General features: G+C 33.1%; 2 protein-coding genes across 2 annotated transcripts; one reads left to right on the forward strand and one right to left on the reverse strand.

Moving 5' to 3' along the window:
- Positions 1–60: 60 nt before the first annotated feature.
- On the reverse strand, positions 61–21,526 carry LOC130612758 (ZZ-type zinc finger-containing protein 3-like). The gene is made up of 15 exons (XM_057434114.1): positions 21,430–21,526; positions 10,970–11,107; positions 9,424–9,796; positions 9,277–9,337; positions 8,369–8,446; positions 7,115–7,253; positions 6,995–7,046; positions 6,172–6,271; positions 5,924–6,025; positions 5,445–5,546; positions 4,142–4,285; positions 2,593–2,691; positions 1,713–1,748; positions 1,437–1,537; positions 61–496 (listed from the first exon to the last, which is right to left on the reverse strand). The coding sequence occupies exons 1-15, from the start codon at positions 21,491–21,493 to the stop codon at positions 334–336; spliced, it is 1,752 nt and encodes a 583-aa protein (XP_057290097.1). The 5' UTR covers positions 21,494–21,526; the 3' UTR covers positions 61–333.
- Positions 18,276–19,984, forward strand: LOC130612761 (uncharacterized). Its single transcript, XM_057434117.1, has 3 exons — positions 18,276–18,566; positions 18,658–18,836; positions 18,921–19,984. The coding sequence occupies exons 1-3, from the start codon at positions 18,356–18,358 to the stop codon at positions 19,884–19,886; spliced, it is 1,356 nt and encodes a 451-aa protein (XP_057290100.1). The 5' UTR covers positions 18,276–18,355; the 3' UTR covers positions 19,887–19,984.
- Positions 21,527–22,397: the final 871 nt, after the last annotated feature.

Below are 22,397 nucleotides of genomic sequence, written 5' to 3' on the forward strand. Positions count from 1 at the left end.
AAAAACAGGCTTGTTTGATAAAACAAATGAGGTTGAGTGTTCAACAAAATAAACGGATAGTAATAAAATATATAAATAATTTCTTACAACACAACTTATATATTACACTTATAAGACCAAACAACCTAACTTCATAGAGGGTAGTTTTTGTCATCCGATTGTTAGAAGATGCATAGAAAAGTCACTTCAGTGTCCAATATAAGCAGCAAAAGAGGAAACGCCATGAGTTAACAAACCCTACTGTCTTCCCAGTCTTCCGGTCTTTCAAGTAGTTTCGTTGACGGTAACACGACATACACTTCTTCCGAGTCATGATAGGTGGAAGGATTTATGTCAGCTATTTTTATTGGTTGGAAGAAAGTTAGGATCCAAGTAATTGTATTTAAATTTATTGGTTTGAGTAAAAGATAAATAATCGTTGTCTAATAGTGCTTCACTACTTTCGTTTATTGGAGTTAGTTGGTGCTCTTTTAAATGTGTTTCACTTGTCATTGCTCTACGAAGATAAAACAAGAAATAAGATAAAGCAAAAGTTACACTTCGGACAGTAGAAAAAAAACAAAAGTTTTGTTCCATCCTTATGAGAGATAACGCTAATTAGAATTTCAAAAGTTTTTTAGACCTACTAGCAGGAAAAAAAATACTCCTCCTTATATCCGTAAAAAAAATATGAAAAGTTCAATAGATCTGTTTTTTAATAGACGAGTTCTTTGTTATTTTACTAGCAAAACATACATATTTCAACTAATTAACACTACGATATATAGTTTCAACTAACTACGATACAGTACGATATATAGTTTCAACTAACTAACAGTACGATATACAGTTTCAACTAACTAACAGTACGATATATAGTTTCAACTAACTAACAGTACGATATATAGTTTCAACTAACAGTACGATATATAGTTTCAACCAACCAACAGTACGATATATAGTTTCAACTAACAGTACGATATATAGTTTCAACTAACTAACAGTACGATATATAGCTACAACTAACAGTACGATATATAGTTTCAACTAACTAACAGTACGATATATAGCTACAACTAACTAACAGTACGATATATAGTTTCAACTAACAGTACGATATATAGTTTCAACTAACTAACAGTACGATATATAGCTACAACTAACTAACAGTACGATATATAGTTTCAACTAACAGTACGATATATAGTTTCAACTAACAGTACGATATATAGTTTCAACTAACTAACAGTACGATATATAGTTTCAACTAACAGTACGATATATAGTTTCAACTAACAGTACGATATATAGTTTCAACTAACAGTACGATATATAGTTTCAACTAACTAACAGTACGATATATAGCTACAACCAACTAACAGTACGATATATAGCTACAACTAACAGTACGATATATAGTTTCAACTAACTAACAGTACGATATATAGCTCACCAACCTTTGCGCACAGTTATTACAAAAATCAACAGATTGTTGTTGTGGACAATCCTTACAATGCCATCTAACCCCTACAATGGGTTCCATGTTGCATCCGTCGCACTGAAACAGTAGAGAGTAAGTCGATGGAGATTCGGTGAAAAGACGTCAATAAAAACGTAACGTTTTGTTACAAACACATGCTGCAGAATTGCATCAAACAGAAAATTTTAGAAGTAAATCAATCATTATTCATGTTTTCTTAGATATTGCGACGAAGTAAAACCAGATATCTCACCATAAAACCTGTGTGACAAACAGGACCTGACGATGTCTAAAAATAAAACAAGCTGTTAGTGCTACGCCCTAATATCGTTTTCTATAATTTTGCCGTCGTCAGCGCCGAAAAATTGACGTCCGCAAATGTTTTTTGTGATTATTATAGAACTTGTAACTAGGTTATTGAAAATTTTTAGTGTTTATTTATAATTGTACACTGTATTCGTAAATAAAACAAGGTGAACACAAATAAAATGAAAACAAAAGTAAGGATATTAAGGAGAATTAAAGAGACAAACTGACATTTTTTAAGGATATTTTGCTGAGAACGAGAATAAAAAAAATAAAAAAATAAGGATAATTAAGGAGAAAGCCAATTTTAGTTCTCTATCTTTATGTTACATCTATACTATGTTCTATGATAAGAAAATTATACATATTATACAAATACATATAAATTATGCCCTGAAAGATAGAAAATATAGGATTTCAAGTAACAGAGAAATATGTCTTATTTTACTGATGATGAACAAAAAAGTTACGATCTGAAAATTTAAGAAATAAGGAGAAATTAAGGAGAATAGCTAAAATTTCAATTTTTTTAAGTATATTTAAGTATTTTTAAAGAGATTTCTTTTTCTAAGGTTATTTAAGGAGTTTAAGGAGGAGTGGTCACCCTGTAGAAATAGAAAAATTTTGTGGTGAGCCTGCACTTTGTTTTGCAAACGCAACGGTTTCTCTCCTCGACTGTCTTAAAAGATTGATCCGCTGAGTAGTTAATCAGAAGAAAAAAAAATTAAAAGTGACACAAACGTTGTACAAAAGGGTATTTCAGACTTATTAACCACAACAATAACAAAGAAAACGACGGCTAACAAGTATGACAGTAAAGTTTTTACGCTTCGTTTTTTCATCAACTGTTTCTTCATCTTCTTCAATTCCATGAGTTCTGTGTATTCTGGTGAATCTTTTAACTCATCTGCTATCATCTCATCATCCTAAAAAATTAAGCAAAACATTCAAAAATTACAACAGAAGCGTTGAAGTGTCTCTTCGTGCAAATTAACTAGTAGTAGTGGAGGCTAGATGGAAGTGGAGGTTAGTAGTAGTGGAGGCTAGTAGTAGTGGAGGCTAGTAGTGGGAGGCTAGTAGTGGGAGGCTAGTAGTGGTGGAGACTAGTAGTGGTGGAGGCTAGTAGTGGGAGGCTAGTAGTGGGAGGCTAGTAGTGGTAGAGACTAGTAGTGGGAGGCTAGTAGTGGTGGAGACTAGTAGTGGTGGAGGCTAGTAGTGGGAGGCTAGTAGTGGGAGACTAGTAGTGGGAGGCTAGTAGTGGGAGGCTAGTAGTGGTGGAGACTAGTAGTGGGAGGCTAGTAGTGGTGGAGACTAGTAGTGGTGGAGGCTAGTAGTGGGAGGCTAGTAGTGGGAGGCTAGTAGTGGTGGAGACTAGTAGTGGGAGGCTAGTAGTGGTGGAGACTAGTAGTGGTGGAGACTAGTAGTAAATCGTTGATGGAGAACAAGGTAGTCACTCCGTTAGTTGGTTTATTTTCAGCTGGACGTGGCACTCCTCCGTTGCTGATGGTTTAGCGTACTAAACAACTCTTTGTTTTGCCTCCGTTGTTAAGCTACCATAGTAATGCAGTGATAAATGCATAAAAGAAACGAAAACTAGTTAATCATCACCACACAACACCCTCCACTTAGCTTGAACAACCAGTTATTGAGTTTTTCTATACTAACCGTTTACCAGATTAAAAAATGAACACAAATGCTATAAAAATAAATCACACAAAAAAATAGAGACATGATAAAATAGTTACGGTATTTAGACCTACTGAGAAGAGATGGCAAGAAATTCGAAATGATACTGGATTAAAATTCGATTCCACCCTTAATTCCATTATGAACTTACTCTTCCGTAGCTAATTGTAGGGTTGAGGGGAGGGAGGCGTTTGAAACTTTTAAAAAAAATCACCACCCATTTCTATTTATTAACACCCCTCCCGTTTAGCAGTTTTTGTCAAAATACCAGCTCCCCCTGTTTATTAGCAATCCCTCCTGTGTAGGGATTTTGAAAGAAAATATCACTTTTTGCAGGTGAAATAAAGTGGAACAATATCTTTTAATAAAACTTATAGAAAATGTGATAATCAATGTTTGTTAAAAACTGTTACGTTCTTTTGATTATTATTGCAATAGAAGGGTATCATATTCAAACCATTTCGAACACATTTGTCACTTGAGATAATTGTTCGAAATTGGCGTAAGAAAAACAAATCTAACGAAAATACCCCCTTCCTTCCCTCCGGTAAAGACACCCCCCATTTTATGGATTTCTACAAAAACACATCTCATCCCATTTATTAACCCTCCCCCCCCCCCCCTGCAATTAGTTGCCGAAGAGCAAGACATTATTTTGATAAACAATGAAAATAGATTTTAAGGACTTACTGACACTTGAACTTCGCCATTGAACATGGAAATGTATGAGGCGCCGTTTTCGTTGTCGTCGTTACCTTCTTCATTCATGAAGACATTTGGGCGCCAAGATGGGAAAAAAGTGGAATTTTTGTAATTTACGAGATTCGTCCTAATCTACAAAATGTTTTAAAAATGAAGGAAATAAATAAACTAAAAATTCCTTCCTGTACTCAACAATTAAGGAGGAGCGTAACACGTGTTTTGGGTGACACTTTGAAAACAGATGGTTTAAACAATACACATTTTAGGGTTATCTCAAAAGTGTATTATTGCAGTTTTTCTGGAGATGTAGAGATTCCTAATATATATTCTACATTTAGAGCTAATTATTGCAAGTATTAATTCTCACGCTTTTTACTAATTTTAGTTAAATTCACAAATTTTCCGCAAAATATATTTCAAGATTCTACTTACGAAAAATCACATGTCTAGAATATGTTATTTTTTTTATCTCAGAGTATGAAAGAAGGGCAACTTCATTTAGAAGAGCAAAGAATACTAATTCCGTGAATGTTTTGGAATTTCCTTTTTATTGCAACGTTTTTTTATAACATTTTCACGTCGTACGCAAAAACAATTAGCCGGGTTTTTTTTGGCAAAGAATCAATCGCTAAATTAAAACCCGCAAAAATTAGTAACAAAAAAATGCTTTTATACTTCCGATCGTAAGGTCGCTGTGTAATAAAAATGACCCAAGTGTGATTTGAGCTTAAAATATGATAGCTGGGTAAAAAGAAATTTACAGTAACCTCTTACTCCAAGGTCTCAAATAACCTCCAACACCCTCTACTTATTTTTCGGATCCCCCCCCCCCCCCCCCCCCCCCTACTCATGTTTATTAATTTTAAACCTTTTAGTGATAGTACAGATCAAATTTAGCGAGCTAGCAAGCTTTATTTTTTGTATATATTTTTCAATCGAACATGCTTGTATCTATTTTCAAATGATTGTTTCGAATGTTTTGTTTAAAGTCTCTGACAATTTAGAATGGTGACAAGTGTTGAAAATAAGGAAAAGGTTTACTTGTGTTGAAAGTTGGCATTTAGGTACCACTTTTTAAGTTTTCGCACTCCGTCTCCCGCTTTTTCTAACGCCTTTTGTATCATATTTTACAAAAATTTTAGGCCCTCCCTCGATTATTAACCCCCCCCCCCCCCTGCTATTCGGGACCTTAGAGTAATGGGATAGCGTTTGTTTTGATTCGTAAGCTAATCTCGATTGACATTGCACAAAAAATTGCCGAATAAAGAAAACAACATTTGCAATTATATACCTTTTTGTTTTGTGTCAATGAAGTTGATGATGGAAGCCGACCAGGAATAGGAAGTTTTGCTTTCGCAAGTTTTAAAAAATATTTTTGTATTCGACTCGATACCTAAATAAAAAAAAGTAGATAAATAATAAAAGTATATTGTGTAAGGAAATTGAAGCAATACTACTTTGTGCATTGTTAACATAATGCATAAAAAGTGGAATTGGATACATGACAAACAGGGGTTTAACCTGCCATAACAAAATACCTGCAACAATATACTAACGGTTTTTAGATGTAAGGTTTGTCATAAGATACAAAGCAAAGGACTAGAATCTAAGTTTTTTTATGAGTTTAGTACAAAAGTTTCTATGTTGTTTCTAAAAAAACAAGGAATGATTTTCTAATACTAACAGTTTGACTTATAAGGTCTCTGCTTCAAAGAATGCTTGCTTTAGGGAGGTTCTACTGTAGCACTAAAAACATCGAGGCTAACCTACTTGCTGAGGTGTTCTGTTGCCGAGAGCTCTTGCAATTTTCTCCCATCTTCTTTGCTCAACTTCCTCAGGTGGATACAAGACTAGCAACTTCTCGAGTTTCTCCTATAAAAAGTTATATTTACTTTTGCAACTTCTGTAATTACAACAGCTGTTAACGTAGCATGTTTTAAGAGGATCTTCTTTCCAAACAGAAACAATGTCATTCTATAACTGTGAACCAGACAGTTCACTTTAACACTACAAAATACCTGCTCCTCCACAGTCCATTTCTGTTTGAATGTCAGTGATTTACTGTCTATGTTATTTAAGCTTTTGCTGAACTGCAGATTCTCAGAAGACATATCGTCCCTAAAAATAAAAAAAGGTAGAGAACAAGTTGTATGAAGAACATGCTAGAACAGCAGCTTAACATTTTATTAATAAATTAACTCGCTTTAGTCACTATGGAAAAGTTCTATATAAATGTTGTGTTCGGTATCATTTTGGAACATTGATGGTTGGTTTACTAAAAAGCTCGAAATGCTATTCTCGCAAGTTGGATTGTGATAACACCCATACATCAGAATATAGAAGTGTTCATACAAAACATTAGATTAGAGTGTTTTTAAACAATATATGTAAAACAATACAGATTTTCCAAGGTTAAAACTACATTTAAAACCACAACTTTATTGCTATATAGAAAAACGTATCAAATAATTTATGTGGATTTTTTTTTGATCAATCAACGTTTTCCAGCAGGTTATATTTTCAGAAGAAATTTCAGTTTAGAATTAATAACAATTGACTAAAATTCTTATTGTCAATATTCCAACCACTAGATACAATTTTTAATAACTCCACGAAATTTGTTATAAAAATTCGTACTTATTCCTAATAATAATTCGCTTATAAAAAATCTATTATTTTGTGATGTTTAAAAATTATTGTAGCAATGTCAAAATTTCCCTAAAATCTTGTGTAGAGGGAAGTGCAAGACTGGTGGTAATGTTTAGGCCATGGACGAGTTAGAACTACACAAATTAGTGTTACCTTACACATAAAAACAGAAACAGCAGAAAAATGGCTTACACAAAATTCTCATCTAATGGAACTGAATCATATGCTATGGCAAGTGGGTCGTCTAAAAAAAATATTTCTGTTAAAAAAATTTAATTTAAACTTACATTCAAGTCCAAAAGATGCACACACCTTTTTCTTGTATTTTCATAGATTTTCTTGTCGTAATTTGCGGAACAAACTTGTCTCCACTGTAAGCTGCCATGTAATGTACCCAGTTAATATCGGGAAGTTTAGCAACTGGTTGTTTTGTCGGAAGGTCTCCTATTTTCTGAACGAAAAACAAGTATATAAAGCATAGCAAAATTACAGAGAAATTGACTTTAAAATTTTAATTCCATAATTGCAAATTTGGGTGGCTATTTTGAGGTCACATTTTAATAATTGGAATTAAACTTTTGTGTAGACAGGTACACTACGATAGTAGAGATAACTGATCATAACAAAAATAATACATGGTGAATTTAAACCTCAACAAATCATAGCATCAATGAATGTAAATAAAAAAATTTGATGTCTTTTCTTAAGAGCAATATATATCTTACAGGGAGAGGAAAGTACACGTTGTTGTTACAAATAAAAAAAATAAAGAAAAGCATTTTCTCAATAGAACATTGACATGATAGTAAATCTTTAATAATTTTTTGTTACGGATTTGGTGACAGTATTGTATTCTTTTCTTTGTGTAAATGAAATCTTTTTTTCACTCTGAGGTAATGATTTTTTCAGGACAAATGGCATATTTCGCAGTACACACAATTTAGCAAATGTGGCCAAAATTTATGAAAAATACATCACAGTTAAAGCATTATTACATTTTAAAACTACTTTAACTTATGCTTCAATCTTCTAAAGCTATTAGAATTCTTCAAGGTAATAAAGAAAACTTCACAATTTATTAAAATATTCTCATGGATACGTTATTTAATTAACATTCATTCTTTTCAAAAGAAAAATTTCAGCCAGCTTTTCGTTTTTTGTCAGGATTCATGTTTTGTCAAGATTCGTGCTTTGTCAGGATTCGTGTTTTGCCAGGATTCGTGTTTTGTCAGAATTCGTGTTTTGTCAGGATTCGTGTTTTGTCAGGATTCGTGTTTTGTCAGGATTCGTGTTTTGTCAGGATTCGTGTTTTGTCAGGATTCATGTTTTGTCAGGATTCGTGTTTTGTCAGGATTCGTGTTTTGTCAGGATTCGTGTTTTGTCAGGATTCGTGTTTTGTCAGGATTCGTGTTTTGTCAGGATTCATGTTTTGTCAGGATTCGTGTTTTGTCAGAATTCACGTTTTAGCAGGACTTTTTAATTCTCAGTGTCTAGCAATGAACTTCGTATAGTTAACGTAACAGTATACTTATAAAAACATCAGTCAAGTCAACTCAATAACATTACCTTTTCTTGCAAGTTTTTCACAAATGTCAAAGGGTCTGCTAACGCTTCCGTTTTTAAACTGTTGAGTTTTTCTAAATCCTATAACAGGGAGAGTAAAATATCAAAATAATTTTGTTGCAAAAAAGACGAACAAAAAATCTGTTCTAATGTAATGTAAAAAGCATGAACATGGGTTGTTTCATATGAAACAACAGGGGCACAGAATTAGGGTGTAATCAAGCATCCTTAGTAATTATTAAACAGCTATCTCCCAATTAGAATTGATCTTGAATTCCAATTCATTACAACAGCTAACCATATATTATTCCCAATATGAGGCTCATGTAATAAGATTCCATTAATACTTCAAAATCACCTTGATAAAATTCACATTTGGGATTTAATGGCCAATATTTCGAATTTCTGGATTACACCCTGAAATAGATCTGTATCTCCAGAACACTATGAGACAGTATAGCTGAGATTTGGTATACATAATTGTATCATAGCTTGTATATCAAATTACATAAAATCTGGAAATGGTGTTGGTCACATCTTCGTATTTTCACATAATGGAAAATATGCACAAACGGTTTAAAAAAACACTCGCTTTATTTAGTTTAAACTACCTTAAAAGGGAAGTAATTTTTTACATGAGGAAATTTAATTTAACTATAATGTATCTAACTTAAATTTTAATCAAAGATTTAATTTTCACAAATGACTGACCTTTCTATATTTTGTACATAAACAAAAAATTATGAAAATTAAGAGTGTATTTGCAGGAGAGACACTTCTTTTAAAATCAATTTAAATTTATTCAATGCACATGGAATAAATAATGAGTTTTTAAAAAGGTATCTATAAGTTTAAAAAAGAGCCTATAGCCTTGCAGTGACATCGCAAAAGTAAAATTGAATACTTCATACCTTAACGGCCTGTACCTTCTGTGCTTCAAGAACAGCCAGTGTTTGTAGCAATTTATGATAACTAAACAAATTAACATTGACCTGTTGTACCCTTCATGTGTCAGTAGCACAGACAAAATAAGATTATTGTTAAAGAAATAAACTTACTCTTTGTTATTTTTAATAGCTAAATGATCAGATTCGAAGTAAAACTGATTTAGTGTGTTATTTACACCAGTGTCAAGTAGTTCATCTTCACTGTCATTATCACCCATGTTTACATCATTACCATTATTATCTATTTCTGATGTTTGTTTTACTTTGTTTGTCACAAAAACATTTTTCTCGGTTGCTTCTTCTCCAACATGCGTCTTTACAATATCATTAATAATAATTTCATTCGCTTTTGCATGCTCTGTTGTACTGACTGGTTCAGACTTCTTGATAGGTTTTGAAATATTTTTGACTGGTTTGGCTTTACGAGGTTTTTTAAGTTTACTTTTTGTCAACAGATCGTTTTCACTGAGGGGAATGAATTCATCTACAACAAATGAAACAAACAAAATTTAGTTTTTAAAAAAGATATATACCCAAACAGGAGGTACATATATTTAAAATGGCGTCATCGGAAACACACATAATATCTCCTCAAATGATCATTCAGTTCACAATTCTATACATTATTTGGATGAAGGTTTCAGATTCTATAAAAAAGAAGTTTGCCAGCTGAAAAAATGACAAAAAGAAATATCCACATTGACGGAACATGTTGAATGTGTTTTTTAATATAAATATTTTTGCAATAATTACTTTAAAATTAATTGAGAAAGAAGAAACTGAACTCACACTATGCATAAAAAAGAATCAACCCCCAACACTTCACTCTTTAAGTTGATTTTGAACAATAAAAAACCAAATCCTAAGTTATTGTAAACATTTGCTCTAAAAATTCACTCTGCATATTTAACAGGGCCCATTTTAGTTATTTAAGAATGGCATTGTAATTTTTTGTCTCTGGTTACGATCTTTAAAATTTCACACTTGTTTTTGTCTGGGGTTAAAGCTATAGCTAACTACATAGCATTGGCACTGCACAAAACTGTCGTTTTTAAATTTTTAAGTTTTAACTAAGTTTTAGGCATATACTTTCACTTTTAAATTACAGGTAGCTAAAAATCATAAATGTGAGGGACAACAAACAATAAAGTGTATTAAGCTACATACATGGGGGATATAAAAGCTCTTTTATACCTTCATGCTACATGTGCGTATTTATCCAGAGAAGGAAAGCACTTATGGATCTCTCATACATCAGGTTTATGGGTAGCTAGCTTAAAACCACAAAATATTAAAAATATTGATAAAGGTCCCGCCAACGTTTAGAAATACAAAAAATTAAAAAGAAAGGAAAAATGTAGAACTAACACATAGACAATAAGGAATGGTCATGTGCGTATTTGGATGAAAACATGAAGTTTAAAAACAAAAAAGTGCCAAAAGGTATGTCAAGTTTTGGCGAGAAAAGCACACTATCAACATTTGTAGGTCTTAAGTTTTGTGTTGCACTTCAAGCACTCTCACCTACACAAGGCGAATGGACTACTTGATAAATTTGTAAAATTGATCAAATAGAAATATTTGAAAATTTTGTTTATTAAATTGTACACCTGTTTTATGTTCAGACAATAAAAAATGTGCAACATATGTAACAAACCTTGTGGAGAAGTACTTTCACTTGGAATGTAAGTTTCAGCAGCCACCAATGTCAAGCCAGTGTGTAAATTTATAGCTGTTGCTTCATCAATTGAACAAACATCTATGTCAGAACATTCTGAATCTGACATATTGAGACCTGGTAATGTCAAGTAAGTATACATTCACACAGAAAAATAAATTACACCAAAAACAAAGAGTTCATTCATTGATAACTCATCAACTCGTCCCAAACAGGTGGGTTGTCCCGTAGGAAATTGATCCCACTTAGGTCCAAGGCAGTCCCTAGTCCACAGTAAAAAAAATAACTGACATCAACACCCTGTTTCCATGTTATTTGGCAAAGTGCATTGTAACAGTTTCTTAAATTTAAATTAAGCTATTGACCTTATAATAATTTTATAGATGTTGTGCTGTAACCTAAGTGAATTTTTCCATGGGCTTACCGACTGAACAGTGATTAAAACAATGAGCAGTCAAGGCCATCTCTGACATTTGACTGTCAGGTTAAAACAAAATTGACTGTCAACTACACATACAATTGTTGACGAACCCTTCACATGGGCCATCTCATCCTCCAGAGTTTGAATTAGTAAAATCATTTAAGAAAGGAAACCACCTAATTTGAACCCTGTCCTCAAGGTAGTTATAGACAGGTTTTCGTAAGGACCATATTTCTAATTATTCTTAGGCGACTCCAAATTAATTAGTTGTTTTACAGGCCCAACCAACCCTAATTTTTATGAAAACAAAAAAATAATAATATCAAAAAATGTTTTACAGAAAAATATCTTGAAAAAAAAACACATTTTCTCATCCCATCTCGTAAAAATATAATGAGCTTAGAAGATAATCAATGATCTACAATTATACTGTCAATCTACAATTATACTAAACAAAATGAATCAATAACGTTAATTTAGGACCACTGTTGTTAAGGCCACTTGTAGTTGATTCTTTGTTCATGGTATTTTGTTGAGATGAAACTAAAATGCGCAATGCACTAATTTTGTAATCACAAAAATAATTATGCAGTTAAACAAAAGTTTAAATTTTTGTGTGATTTATAACAAAGATTAGCTACTTTCGCTAAAAATAGTCAAAATACAAGTGAAAAACAAGACAGATTATTATTGTCGTAACACCCTCCATCATTATGATTATTATATATGTTTGCTAAAATGTAATACTGAAAGACTTTTAGTTGATACCATTTAGGAAAAATAATAAAACCAAGGTGGAATACGCTTGTCGTAACACTGTGTAAAAAACATTAAAAGAACACTAATTTTTCTTTTTATTAAAATCACTTTTCGTTTTTTTTTTTTATTATTATTTAAGTGGGAGAGGAATAACTTGACTTCCAAACAGAGCAAATATAACTTCCTGTATAACTTTCAAAACATCACATATATATTCTGTATAATTTTCTAAACAGCACAAGAAATATTCTTGCTGCATAACTTTTAAAAGCAAGTTTTTGAGCATGCAAGTATTTTATTCTTTTCACCTTGACAGCTAGTTATTTTAATAATTCAAAACAAGAGAACATATTTATTCAAACATTTTTTATAGTGAGACAAATTATTATTATTTTTCCTTCGCAACAAAAAAATATCAACTGCATGCGTGATTATTTTTTTGTTGTTCAGACTCAATAAAATTATTTTTATTTCGCTGACCGACCGACTGTAAGCTACTGTTGATTCCGCCCGTAGAACAACTAATTAAGTTGGAGTCGCCTTATAAGGAAAAATAAGTATCTTTACTTCATAAAAATGTTGCAGCACTTAAGAAAAAGTTTGTAAGGGAGGCTGGGACCTAGAGTTTATACCTCTATAACTGTAGGAAGTTGGGAGCTAAAAATTGGTACACATGAACAGATTTTATAGTATACTCTATAAAATTTAGCTTAAAGGGATCCCAAGGTACTTTTACAAGTTGGACTTACCTGAAAGATTTTTATAAGAAATTCCCAATGACATATTCACTTTTTGTTAAAAGTTCATGTAACCCCAGATATCGTTTTTTAAATATTTGTTTTTCTTGCTGCCTTGATGGCTGCTTCGATCTTCTTGTTCGTTAAAAATTTCAGGCTGGCTCTAGTCCTTTCTAATGGCACGTGACCATATTACATAGTATTTCAGTAGCGCTCACAAATTAATGGCTTTTACTCGCTATTATTAATGACTTTTATAGCCAAAAACAATTAATAACTGTCACAACAAAGTTAAAAAAATTTAAAGTGCTTTCCACATTTATCTCTGATAGTTTTTTTTTAAAAAAATAATTCAACATAATATACTAGCCATCTAAGAAATAAAACAAAAAATAAGATATTAGCAGCAGGTGTGTGCATGATTTCTTTTATTTCAAATTTAAAAGAATTTATTTCAACAAACAGGTTGTAAAAATTACTGATCTATAACCTGTTGACCTAGGTGAGGTATGATGCTCAAGTGAGTATATTGCCAACCTTGTTCTCAACAATTCTTGGGGACGGGGTTGCCTAAGTTACTCAGTAGATGGATATATTTTCATTAAAAATTTTAAAAAATCAATAGAAAAGAATACTACTTTAATTCATCCCACGATACAGAAAGAGCCAGAAATTACTGTCTAATTAAAATTTGTTTTTATGATATTCTTCCAATATGTAGTGCAAATATCAACATAGTCTAGTAAACTAAACTCATCATTTTTCCCTTTTGCGATAGGACGCTGAAATAAGCAGGGTTACAAAACCAGGACAGAAATCGAAGCGTGAGAGCAGAAAAGAGAAACAGGTATCCTGTCTTCCTCAATGCTGCTCTGCACCTCCATGATTAGATAAACCCTCATAATTCGCCATTTTTAGCGTGGATATATATAGCTATATTCACATTTATTAGAATACTTGTGGCAGCTTCTAAATTTTTAAACTTAACAAAACACAAAAAATGTTTTAGCCACCTCCTAAATAAAGAATATTATTTTTGCTGGAAAAAAGCAAAGAAAAATAAGAAATATTATATTTCTTACTTTTCTTTGCTTTTGGTTAATTGCGTAAATATTAAAGTTCAACGCAGAAAAAACGGCATTTTATTAAATATATTTTAGCGTCTTCAATGATTTAATCAAACTACATTGGTGACAAACTGTTTTTAATGATGTAATTGAAGCACAAAAACGTTTTTTTTGCTAAGTTTGTTGTTTGTGCATTACTGTAGGACGCAACTGAACTATGCTCTGGTAAAACAAATACTGTTTTCCGCTGTTATATCTTAGGCTATTTTTTACACGTCTAATCGCACAATGCCTAGGGACTTTTATGTGCTACTTTACCAAGTCAAATAATTGCCAACGCGAAGGTACTTGGTTTGAAAATATGTTGGTAATTACCTCGGCAGATGCTGATTGCCATATCAAATTACAAAGGTTGTTACCGCCCCTAATCCTATTCGTGCTGGAGGGGGAGGAGTGATGCAGCCCCCTCTCCCTTCCCTCTTCAACTTTTTCCATAACTTTTTATGGGCTTATAGTCACACCTTGATATTTCATTTGCCTTCCAAAATATATCCTTTTGAAATAAAAGCCATACACAAATGTGTGACATGTTGAATAATCAGTAACTTTTACAACCTGCGTCTCAAATAAAAGTCCTTTGAAATAAAAATCATGCACAACTTGCGTCTCAAATAAAAAGTCCTTTGAAATAAAAATCATGCACAACTTGCGTCTCAAATAAAAAGTCCTTTGAAATAAAAACTACACATATTTTATTTTTCGTTTGATTGCTCAGCTATGTGAGAACATATGCAGAATTATTTCTATTTTTTAAAAAAAAATCGTTCTTAAAGAACTTTATGCAGAATTATTTTAATTTTTTTTTAAAAAAAATAATTGTTCGTAGAGAGCTTTCGCTTCACTTTGCCGCACGAAGGTATATGTTCTGGCTATGCAGTCAGTAATAATTAAAGCGCTACCGAAATAATACGTAACAGGGCCATGTGCCACTAAAAAAGACTGGAACTAGAATAACCAAAATTGCGTTACATATATATATATGGAGTTACATGAAGTTTTAACAAAAAGTAAATCATTCAGCATTTCTCATGCAAATCTTTCAGATGAGTCCAACTTGTAAAAGTACCTTGGGATCCCTTTAAGTTGCAAATTTCATTAAATTTGGTCATGGTGGGTGTCAAAACCCCACAGGTTATGCCACAGTGATTTTAATATGGGATGAACTGGATGCTATTAGTCAGAAAACAGGTAATTTTATATAAAACAATTTTATAAGAACACAAGCCACAGATTTGAAAATAAGAACAATATAAGAAAAGAGCTTCAAGCTAAACTAAGAACAGCCTGAGCTGGAATTTTGCTATAACATAAAAACAATCCAAGATATATGTATAATTATGTTTTAATACTCTCTCAAGCTAACAATTCCCTAAGGTTGTTTCTTTTTCTGGTTCGATATATCATAAACACAACTATAAAGGTCCATTAGCAACAGAAACATCTAAAAATTTATTTTTGAATGTATATTTTCGTGGCCACTTTACTCTCTTAAATAGCAAGAAAATTAATTATTAAAAAATGAAAATTAACATAAATGTAGGTTTCAAATCAGATAATTATATTGTTCAGCATGAACTGACCGAAATTCAGGTGTTTGTATCCTACTGTCAAGCATTCACTAAACAAGTATATATAGGGATGATTGAGGAAATAAATATCGAGAGGATATGTTGCTTGATATATAGAATGAAGGTCACATATATTACCAAAATAAACATGAAATATCAATTGTTTTCAAAACCTTTCTGTCTTTGTTTTGCACATGTTACAGGATTCGAGTAAAGGAGAAATTAACCACAGGTAGGCCCAGCTAGATGACGTCAAGACCATTGGTTGTTATGGACATAAAATGGCATGATTTTGTAGTAAGAATTACAAATAGAAAATATAGTTTTAAATATCACTGATTAACAAAGTACTATAAAATAGCAACATAATATTAAATAAGAGGTTAGTATTATAATTGTAAAAAAATAATACAGCAAGATTAGTGTTATAATAGCCAAATAGTTTTATAATCATGATAGTTGGTAATGCCGCATATTGTAATTATTTTGAATGTTGTGTGTTGCCTTGGGAATATTGTGCAATCGTGTGTCGACTAAATTATTCCCAAAGCAAATCACAATCACTACCAAGCATGAAAATAGTTTGTGCATAACATATTATGAAATAGTTTTAAAAGGACGTTTTTGTTTCTGAGAGTATAACAGAATTGATAGAATGAATTAAGACTAGTTGAAACCATCAAAACTTGTTTATGAAACTAAAAGTGTTTTTAGTGAAGATATTTAAAACTTGTGTACGCGGTGTATAGTGGCGTTACAAATCGTTACTAATATGGGTCTAATGTGGCTTATTTTTGAGATTAAACATTGTTGGACACCGACAATTGAAAATAAAGTTAAATGATAACCGTCTATGTAACACAGATGGCTTGGAAGAATTGGATCCAGAGTGGTACAATTGGGTTATGTCGATGAAGTTATGCCTTCTAAATTGGTTTTAAGGTGATTAGTACAGCACAACTAGTTGTACAGATAACTTGAGTTGGATAAAATAAGAGTATATAAATTATTTTTACTTAACTGTAAAAAGGTGTATCTCATTACATTTTTAAAATAAGGTCTAGTAAAATTGTACCATGGTCACAAGTTAAATAAGGATCAGTGATCACGAGTCTGTAAAAGATTTGGTGAAGCTGTTGACGGAAGTTTGATTTGCTTATCCAAACCTTGTGTATGTTTTATTAAAAATGGATTCACGGTAGAGATGTACATTAACAAAAGAAGTGAGTTTAAATGCCTCACAGTGGTGTGAATGGAACTTATTTCTTCATTCCGAAATTGTAGATATAGCTATAGAGATGTGCATAATTTACGTGGCTAGTCTCACAAATATCAAGGGATATACCTTGTCTATTATTTCAGGAGGGGCCATGACTGTAATGGGAGTCCAGGAGTATTTAATGCTCTCCTTGAGCTATGCAAACTCAATTAGGGTCAGCGCTCTGCCAGACAACTCCTTGCAACATCCAACGGCCCACAAAGTGTGCCATCTCCCCAATTTCTCTCACATGGCTTGGGGATTAACCTGGGGCTATATGGTACAGTGCCGATCGCGAGTAAAGCTACACATTTTCGAGAGTAAGAGTACAAAAATAAAACAGTGAGAGTGCGAGTAATTCACTCCCGAGTACAACGCGAGTACAACTAAAATGATATTACTCGCATTTTTGTTAATCATACTCTCAATGATTAATTATATTTTTACTCGCAAGTGTACTCACATAAGTACAGTTTTTAAAGTCAAAGTAATACGCGCGTGAACACATTTAATTTTTTTGCGAGAGATATTAAATTGTAAACGTTAAAAAAATCAAGTTAAAAAAATTAAACTTTTTTTGCGAGAGATAATAAATTGTAAACTTTAAAAAAATTAGGTTAAAAAAATTAAACTTTTTTTGCGAGAGATATTAAATTGTAAACTTTAAAAAAAATTAAGTTAAAAAAATTAAACTTTTCTTGCGAGAGATATTATATTGTAAACTTTAAAAAAATTAAGTTAAAAAAATTAAACTTTAATTTTAAATAGTGAAAAAGACTGTGTTGTTTGGTGCTCCCACCAGCGATGAAAAGATACCTTTCCGTTCCAGTCCATTTGAATGCAACTCTCGTCTGTCCATAAAACATTGCCGAAATCATCTTCCATTTCTTGTACTTTTTTAGCGAAGATAAGCCTTTTTTGACGATTTACTTCCCTTACAAGTTGACAGTACTTTGTCCCAGTGGAGTACCAACCGAGACCACGTCTTAATCTTTTGATTTTACTTGTAGAAAAGCTAACATTAAATTGCTGAAGCAAAAGTTGTCCAAGCTTGTTAGCAGTGAGTTCGTCGTTTTTCTCCATGCAGGTGTCGATAAAATCGAGAATGGGGTTTGTAACATTTATTGGTGACTTCGGTTTCCTTGGAAGATTTGCGATAGAATGATGCTTGGCCCACTTTTGAAAAAGACGATATATCGCTGACCTTCCAACATTATATCCTTCACTTTTAAGTCTTTTCTTAATTTCGGTGACACCAAGGTTTTCATTTTTTAAATTGATAATTCTTTGACGAACATGATCAGGTAATTGTTTCCCCATTTCGAGTGCTCCTTCTTTTTGGTTTGTTGATAAGAAATAAAAAACCGAAAAACAAATTCCCTATTAATCACTTCTGTTTTTTCACTCCCGAAATGAAAAAAGCCGAAAACTAGCTATAAAAGAGTTTGCTTCTTTAGGAATTCATTTTAAGTGTCTTCATTTATCTGAGTTCACTATGGCATCATCATTTTTCAGTCAAACAAGAGTTAAAACATACAAATATGCATGCGTCTTCTTCGATGAAGATAAATGTATTGGTTCTGTCAAAACTAAAGATATTGTAAATAGGGAAGAAAAGTTACTGAGCGTTGACGACAATGTATTTGTGCGATGGGGTAGCGGAAAGAATGTACAAAATCACAAAGCTACAATTTTATTTCTAAACAGTAAGTATAGTTTTGTAAACGACCTAAAGAAAAACAGAGGCTAAGTTAAATTTTTACTGTTAGTAATAATGATTTTTTTCTTTCTTTTTAGATGAATGGTCAAATTGCACACAGTTTGAAAGAGATTGGTTGAACAACGAGAAAACATTTATCATCGAAGAGGTCGGAGAAAAAAAAAAAGAAGAAAAAATAAAAAACATTAAAAACAATAAAAAACGGACAACAGGCGAAACATTAGTAAAACCTCAGAAGAAGTTCGTCAAAAAGGATGTTAGTTTATAAAAAATTTGTCGTAAGAATCAGCACAGAAATTTTATTCTTTATCTAATTTATGTATTATAAACTTCTTTTTAGAGTGCAGCTGTTGATAAAAGACAACCTTCATTAGTAGAAATAAATTACAAAGTCCCACAACTAAATTACCAAGTTGATTTTAGTGATGTTTTACGAGAACCGCGGAAGGCACAAAATGGTAAAGTAGAAAACACCGCCGAAGAACCGCCAAAGGATAAAGTGGAAAACACCGCCGAAGAAACGCCGAAGACGCAAAACGATGAAGTTGAAAACACATTCTCCTTTCTAAAGTTATTGGTTTCACCTGGAAAACCACTGCCATCATTTTCGCCACCTACTTCGACACTATCCACTTCTATTCTTCCCGACCTACCTTTTTCTCCGCCTTCACCAGCCAGACCTCTGCAATCAACACCTGCCGTTAGAACAACACTTTTTCCGAATTATCCCGAGCAAACAAAGCAGTGCACGTGCGATTGTGCTGCTATGCGACAAATCATTGAAAGACTAGAAAAGCGACTAGCTGCGTTGGAAGGGAATGCAATTGCCTTATCCGCAAACTTTATCGACGACAGTGACGAAGCATTACCTTCAGTCCAGGGGTTGTCTCCACTAAAGGCGATGCAGAGGACGAATATTGATGATGACGATTTTCAAATAAATGAAAGATTAAATAGAAAAAAATACAAGGTGGACACAGCTCCTACTATAGAAATTCCGACCGAATTCTGGCCGATAGCCAATGAAGTGAGACAAGGGGCGACATCTTTCAAAAACTTTAGCTATCTGTTGCTGGCTAAATTATTTGACCACAAGGAGCTTGTAGGAAGAAATTGTCGAGGAGTTAAAAAACCTGCGATTGATGGCTACAAACAAGATATTGTTAAAGCTTTTTGTTGGAAGTTTTATCCAACCAACATGGCTGCACCGGGTGCATGGAGGGACTGTCAACGTGCAATTGATGAATTTATACGACGTAGCAACAGAACAAAGAAAAATTATAAATCATGCATGTTGCAGTCATAAAACTCTTTCAGTTAATAACTTTTTTGTAAATATTTTTTTAGATGTAAATATTTTTTATTTTTAGATTTTTTTAAAAAAATATATCATTAAACATTAAACTGTTTTTTTTTATAAAAAAAATCCCTCACGTTATTTTGTTGCTTCGATCTTTAAACATCCCAACAAAAACAAAAAGATAACAAGCTTAGTGACGTCCTGTTTCTACGGCGATATTTTAAAATTATACAGATTGTTGTCTGAGTTATAAAGCAATGTTTGTTGAAAAATATTCAGAAAGCAAAGTCTGCATGTGGCAATTGATCACCATAACTATAATTAGATATCATTCTGACTCTGTGTTTGCGAAAGAACATGCTGGAAGTGATTTCACATAACGAAAGTAGCGAAAGCATTTAAAGAAGAGACACAAAAGTTGAACTTAAAAATTTATTTTTTAATTATAAACTAAATTAAAAAAAAATTAAATGGTGAATTAAAATTAATGTCTTATGTTTTTCTTTAATATAACTCGCGAGTAACATGATATATTTTTTTAAAGATTTACTCGCGGGTAGTTTAATTATTGCGTACTCGCGTTATTAAAAAGATTACTCTCGTTTATTTTACTCGCACTCGCATTGTACTCTCACTCTGAACTATTTTACTCGCATTTATTTGCACTCGTACTCTCAAAGATGTGTAGCTTTACTCGCGATCGGCACTGTAATATTCAATTGCCCATATTGAATCGCGGCCAAGGGGAATCAAACCCCGGTCTCCTGCACAAAGTACAAGAGTGATAACCACTAAACTAGAGACCATTGTTTAACAACATTGTGGAAACAACACATTTTGCCATTATATGGCAAAATAAAGCCACCGTCGAAAATATGTTTGGTTAGCGTCATTTCTAATTACAATTTCTAATTACATAAGTGAGTTGATTGGTCGGTCGGATAAAAATTTTTCCTGAAAAATTAAAAAAATACTATATTTCACAGCCATATTTTGTTATTCGCTTTAAATGTACGCCAGCTGTATTTTTAACCTTTGTTTCAATTTCGATTTTTGTCAGTCAACATCGTTCCCATGGTTTTCGCTTGTATTGCCGTATAAATGCAAGGCAGGGAAATATAGCACTGAGTAACGCAGCACAGTCCCCCTATTGAAATAACATTCTGACATTTTGTTGCGTGTCGAAGATTGTTCGTGGATTGTTTGGTTTATTTTATACAAATTTACCAACTCCCTGACTTGACTTTCGCCTTTCAAATTGAGTCAGATTCTATCACCATAAGGCTAACACATACTTTGATTGTATACTTACAACAGTAATAGAAGAACAATGGTTTAATAACATCATATATATAGCTAGCTAGCTATAAATTATACAAACTTTACTAGAGCAGTGATGTGTTGGATATTTGAAGTAGCAATCATGCTATTGGGTCCACTGAGCTATTGGAACGATGCTAAGAGGAATTTTAAACTGCTCTCTTTTGTCTCTACCGTTGGCGAATACAGTTGGTGGTTTCAACCCGCTACGGTGGACTTAAAACCTTACCTATATTTATGTTATGTGTGGTGCAGAATAGATAGGTTCGTCCACCATGCCGTTTCTTATTCATGTAAAGCGCACACTAGAACGGGCGGGCAGTTTTTTATCCATCGCCGCCCTCAGACGATTGGTATCAACCTCGAACCCAGGTTTTATGAAGATGAAACGCGTTTCCGCCTCACGCGTGACCTTATATCAAAAAACGCTACAGGTCCTTGCTTCGGGGTTGGATTGTAATATCCCCAGAGAAGCAAAAAAAAAACTTTGAGCGAGCAGTGCATGTGCAGATCCAGGGTTAGTCAGATAAGTCGCGTGACTAAGTGTAAATTTGACGAAAAATGTTAGCCAAGCGAAGATGTCGACGATCCAGGCGTTGCAAACGGAGGGCGTTAAAAATTGTAATTTTTTTACGGCGAAAAGCCATGGTTCACAGCCCTCTTCAATTCGCCTGTAGCGATGTTGACGTCAAAGTTGTGACGTCGCTACCATATAGACTGAGAGGGTTGCAAATTATAGCTTACAGATTTTGACTGATTCATTTTGACTAATCAGTCACTCAGTCAGTCAAAAATCAAATAGCTATGGCCCGCAACCCTCCCCATCTCACCTAAGGGGCCTGTGACGTCAAAATCGTGACGTAATTTTCACACTCTATGCGTAGTCCAACAATATGTGGCCCGCAGCCGGCGAAGGAAATTTAGGTTCCGTACTGCGTGGTTACTGATAACCTGTTAGGCTATAGTTTTAACTCCCATCCGTCAGGATTAGTCGAAGACTCACGCCTTTTGGCTTGGATTCTTTCCGTACTATTATTGATTATGGCTGCAGCAGATATGTTGGCGCGGGTGCTTACTGATTTAAAGTGTGACAGAAATTAAAAAAAAGGTTGCGAAGCATTGCGCAAGTTGCAAGCAAAATTAAACTATCCAATACTTTGTCCCTAGCGCTTCTTGTTTCCTTGGCGCTAACATCTT

Source organism: Hydractinia symbiolongicarpus, chromosome 10 (genome assembly GCF_029227915.1).
Source record: "Hydractinia symbiolongicarpus strain clone_291-10 chromosome 10, HSymV2.1, whole genome shotgun sequence".
In the NCBI taxonomy this organism is placed as follows: domain Eukaryota; kingdom Metazoa; phylum Cnidaria; class Hydrozoa; order Anthoathecata; family Hydractiniidae; genus Hydractinia; species Hydractinia symbiolongicarpus.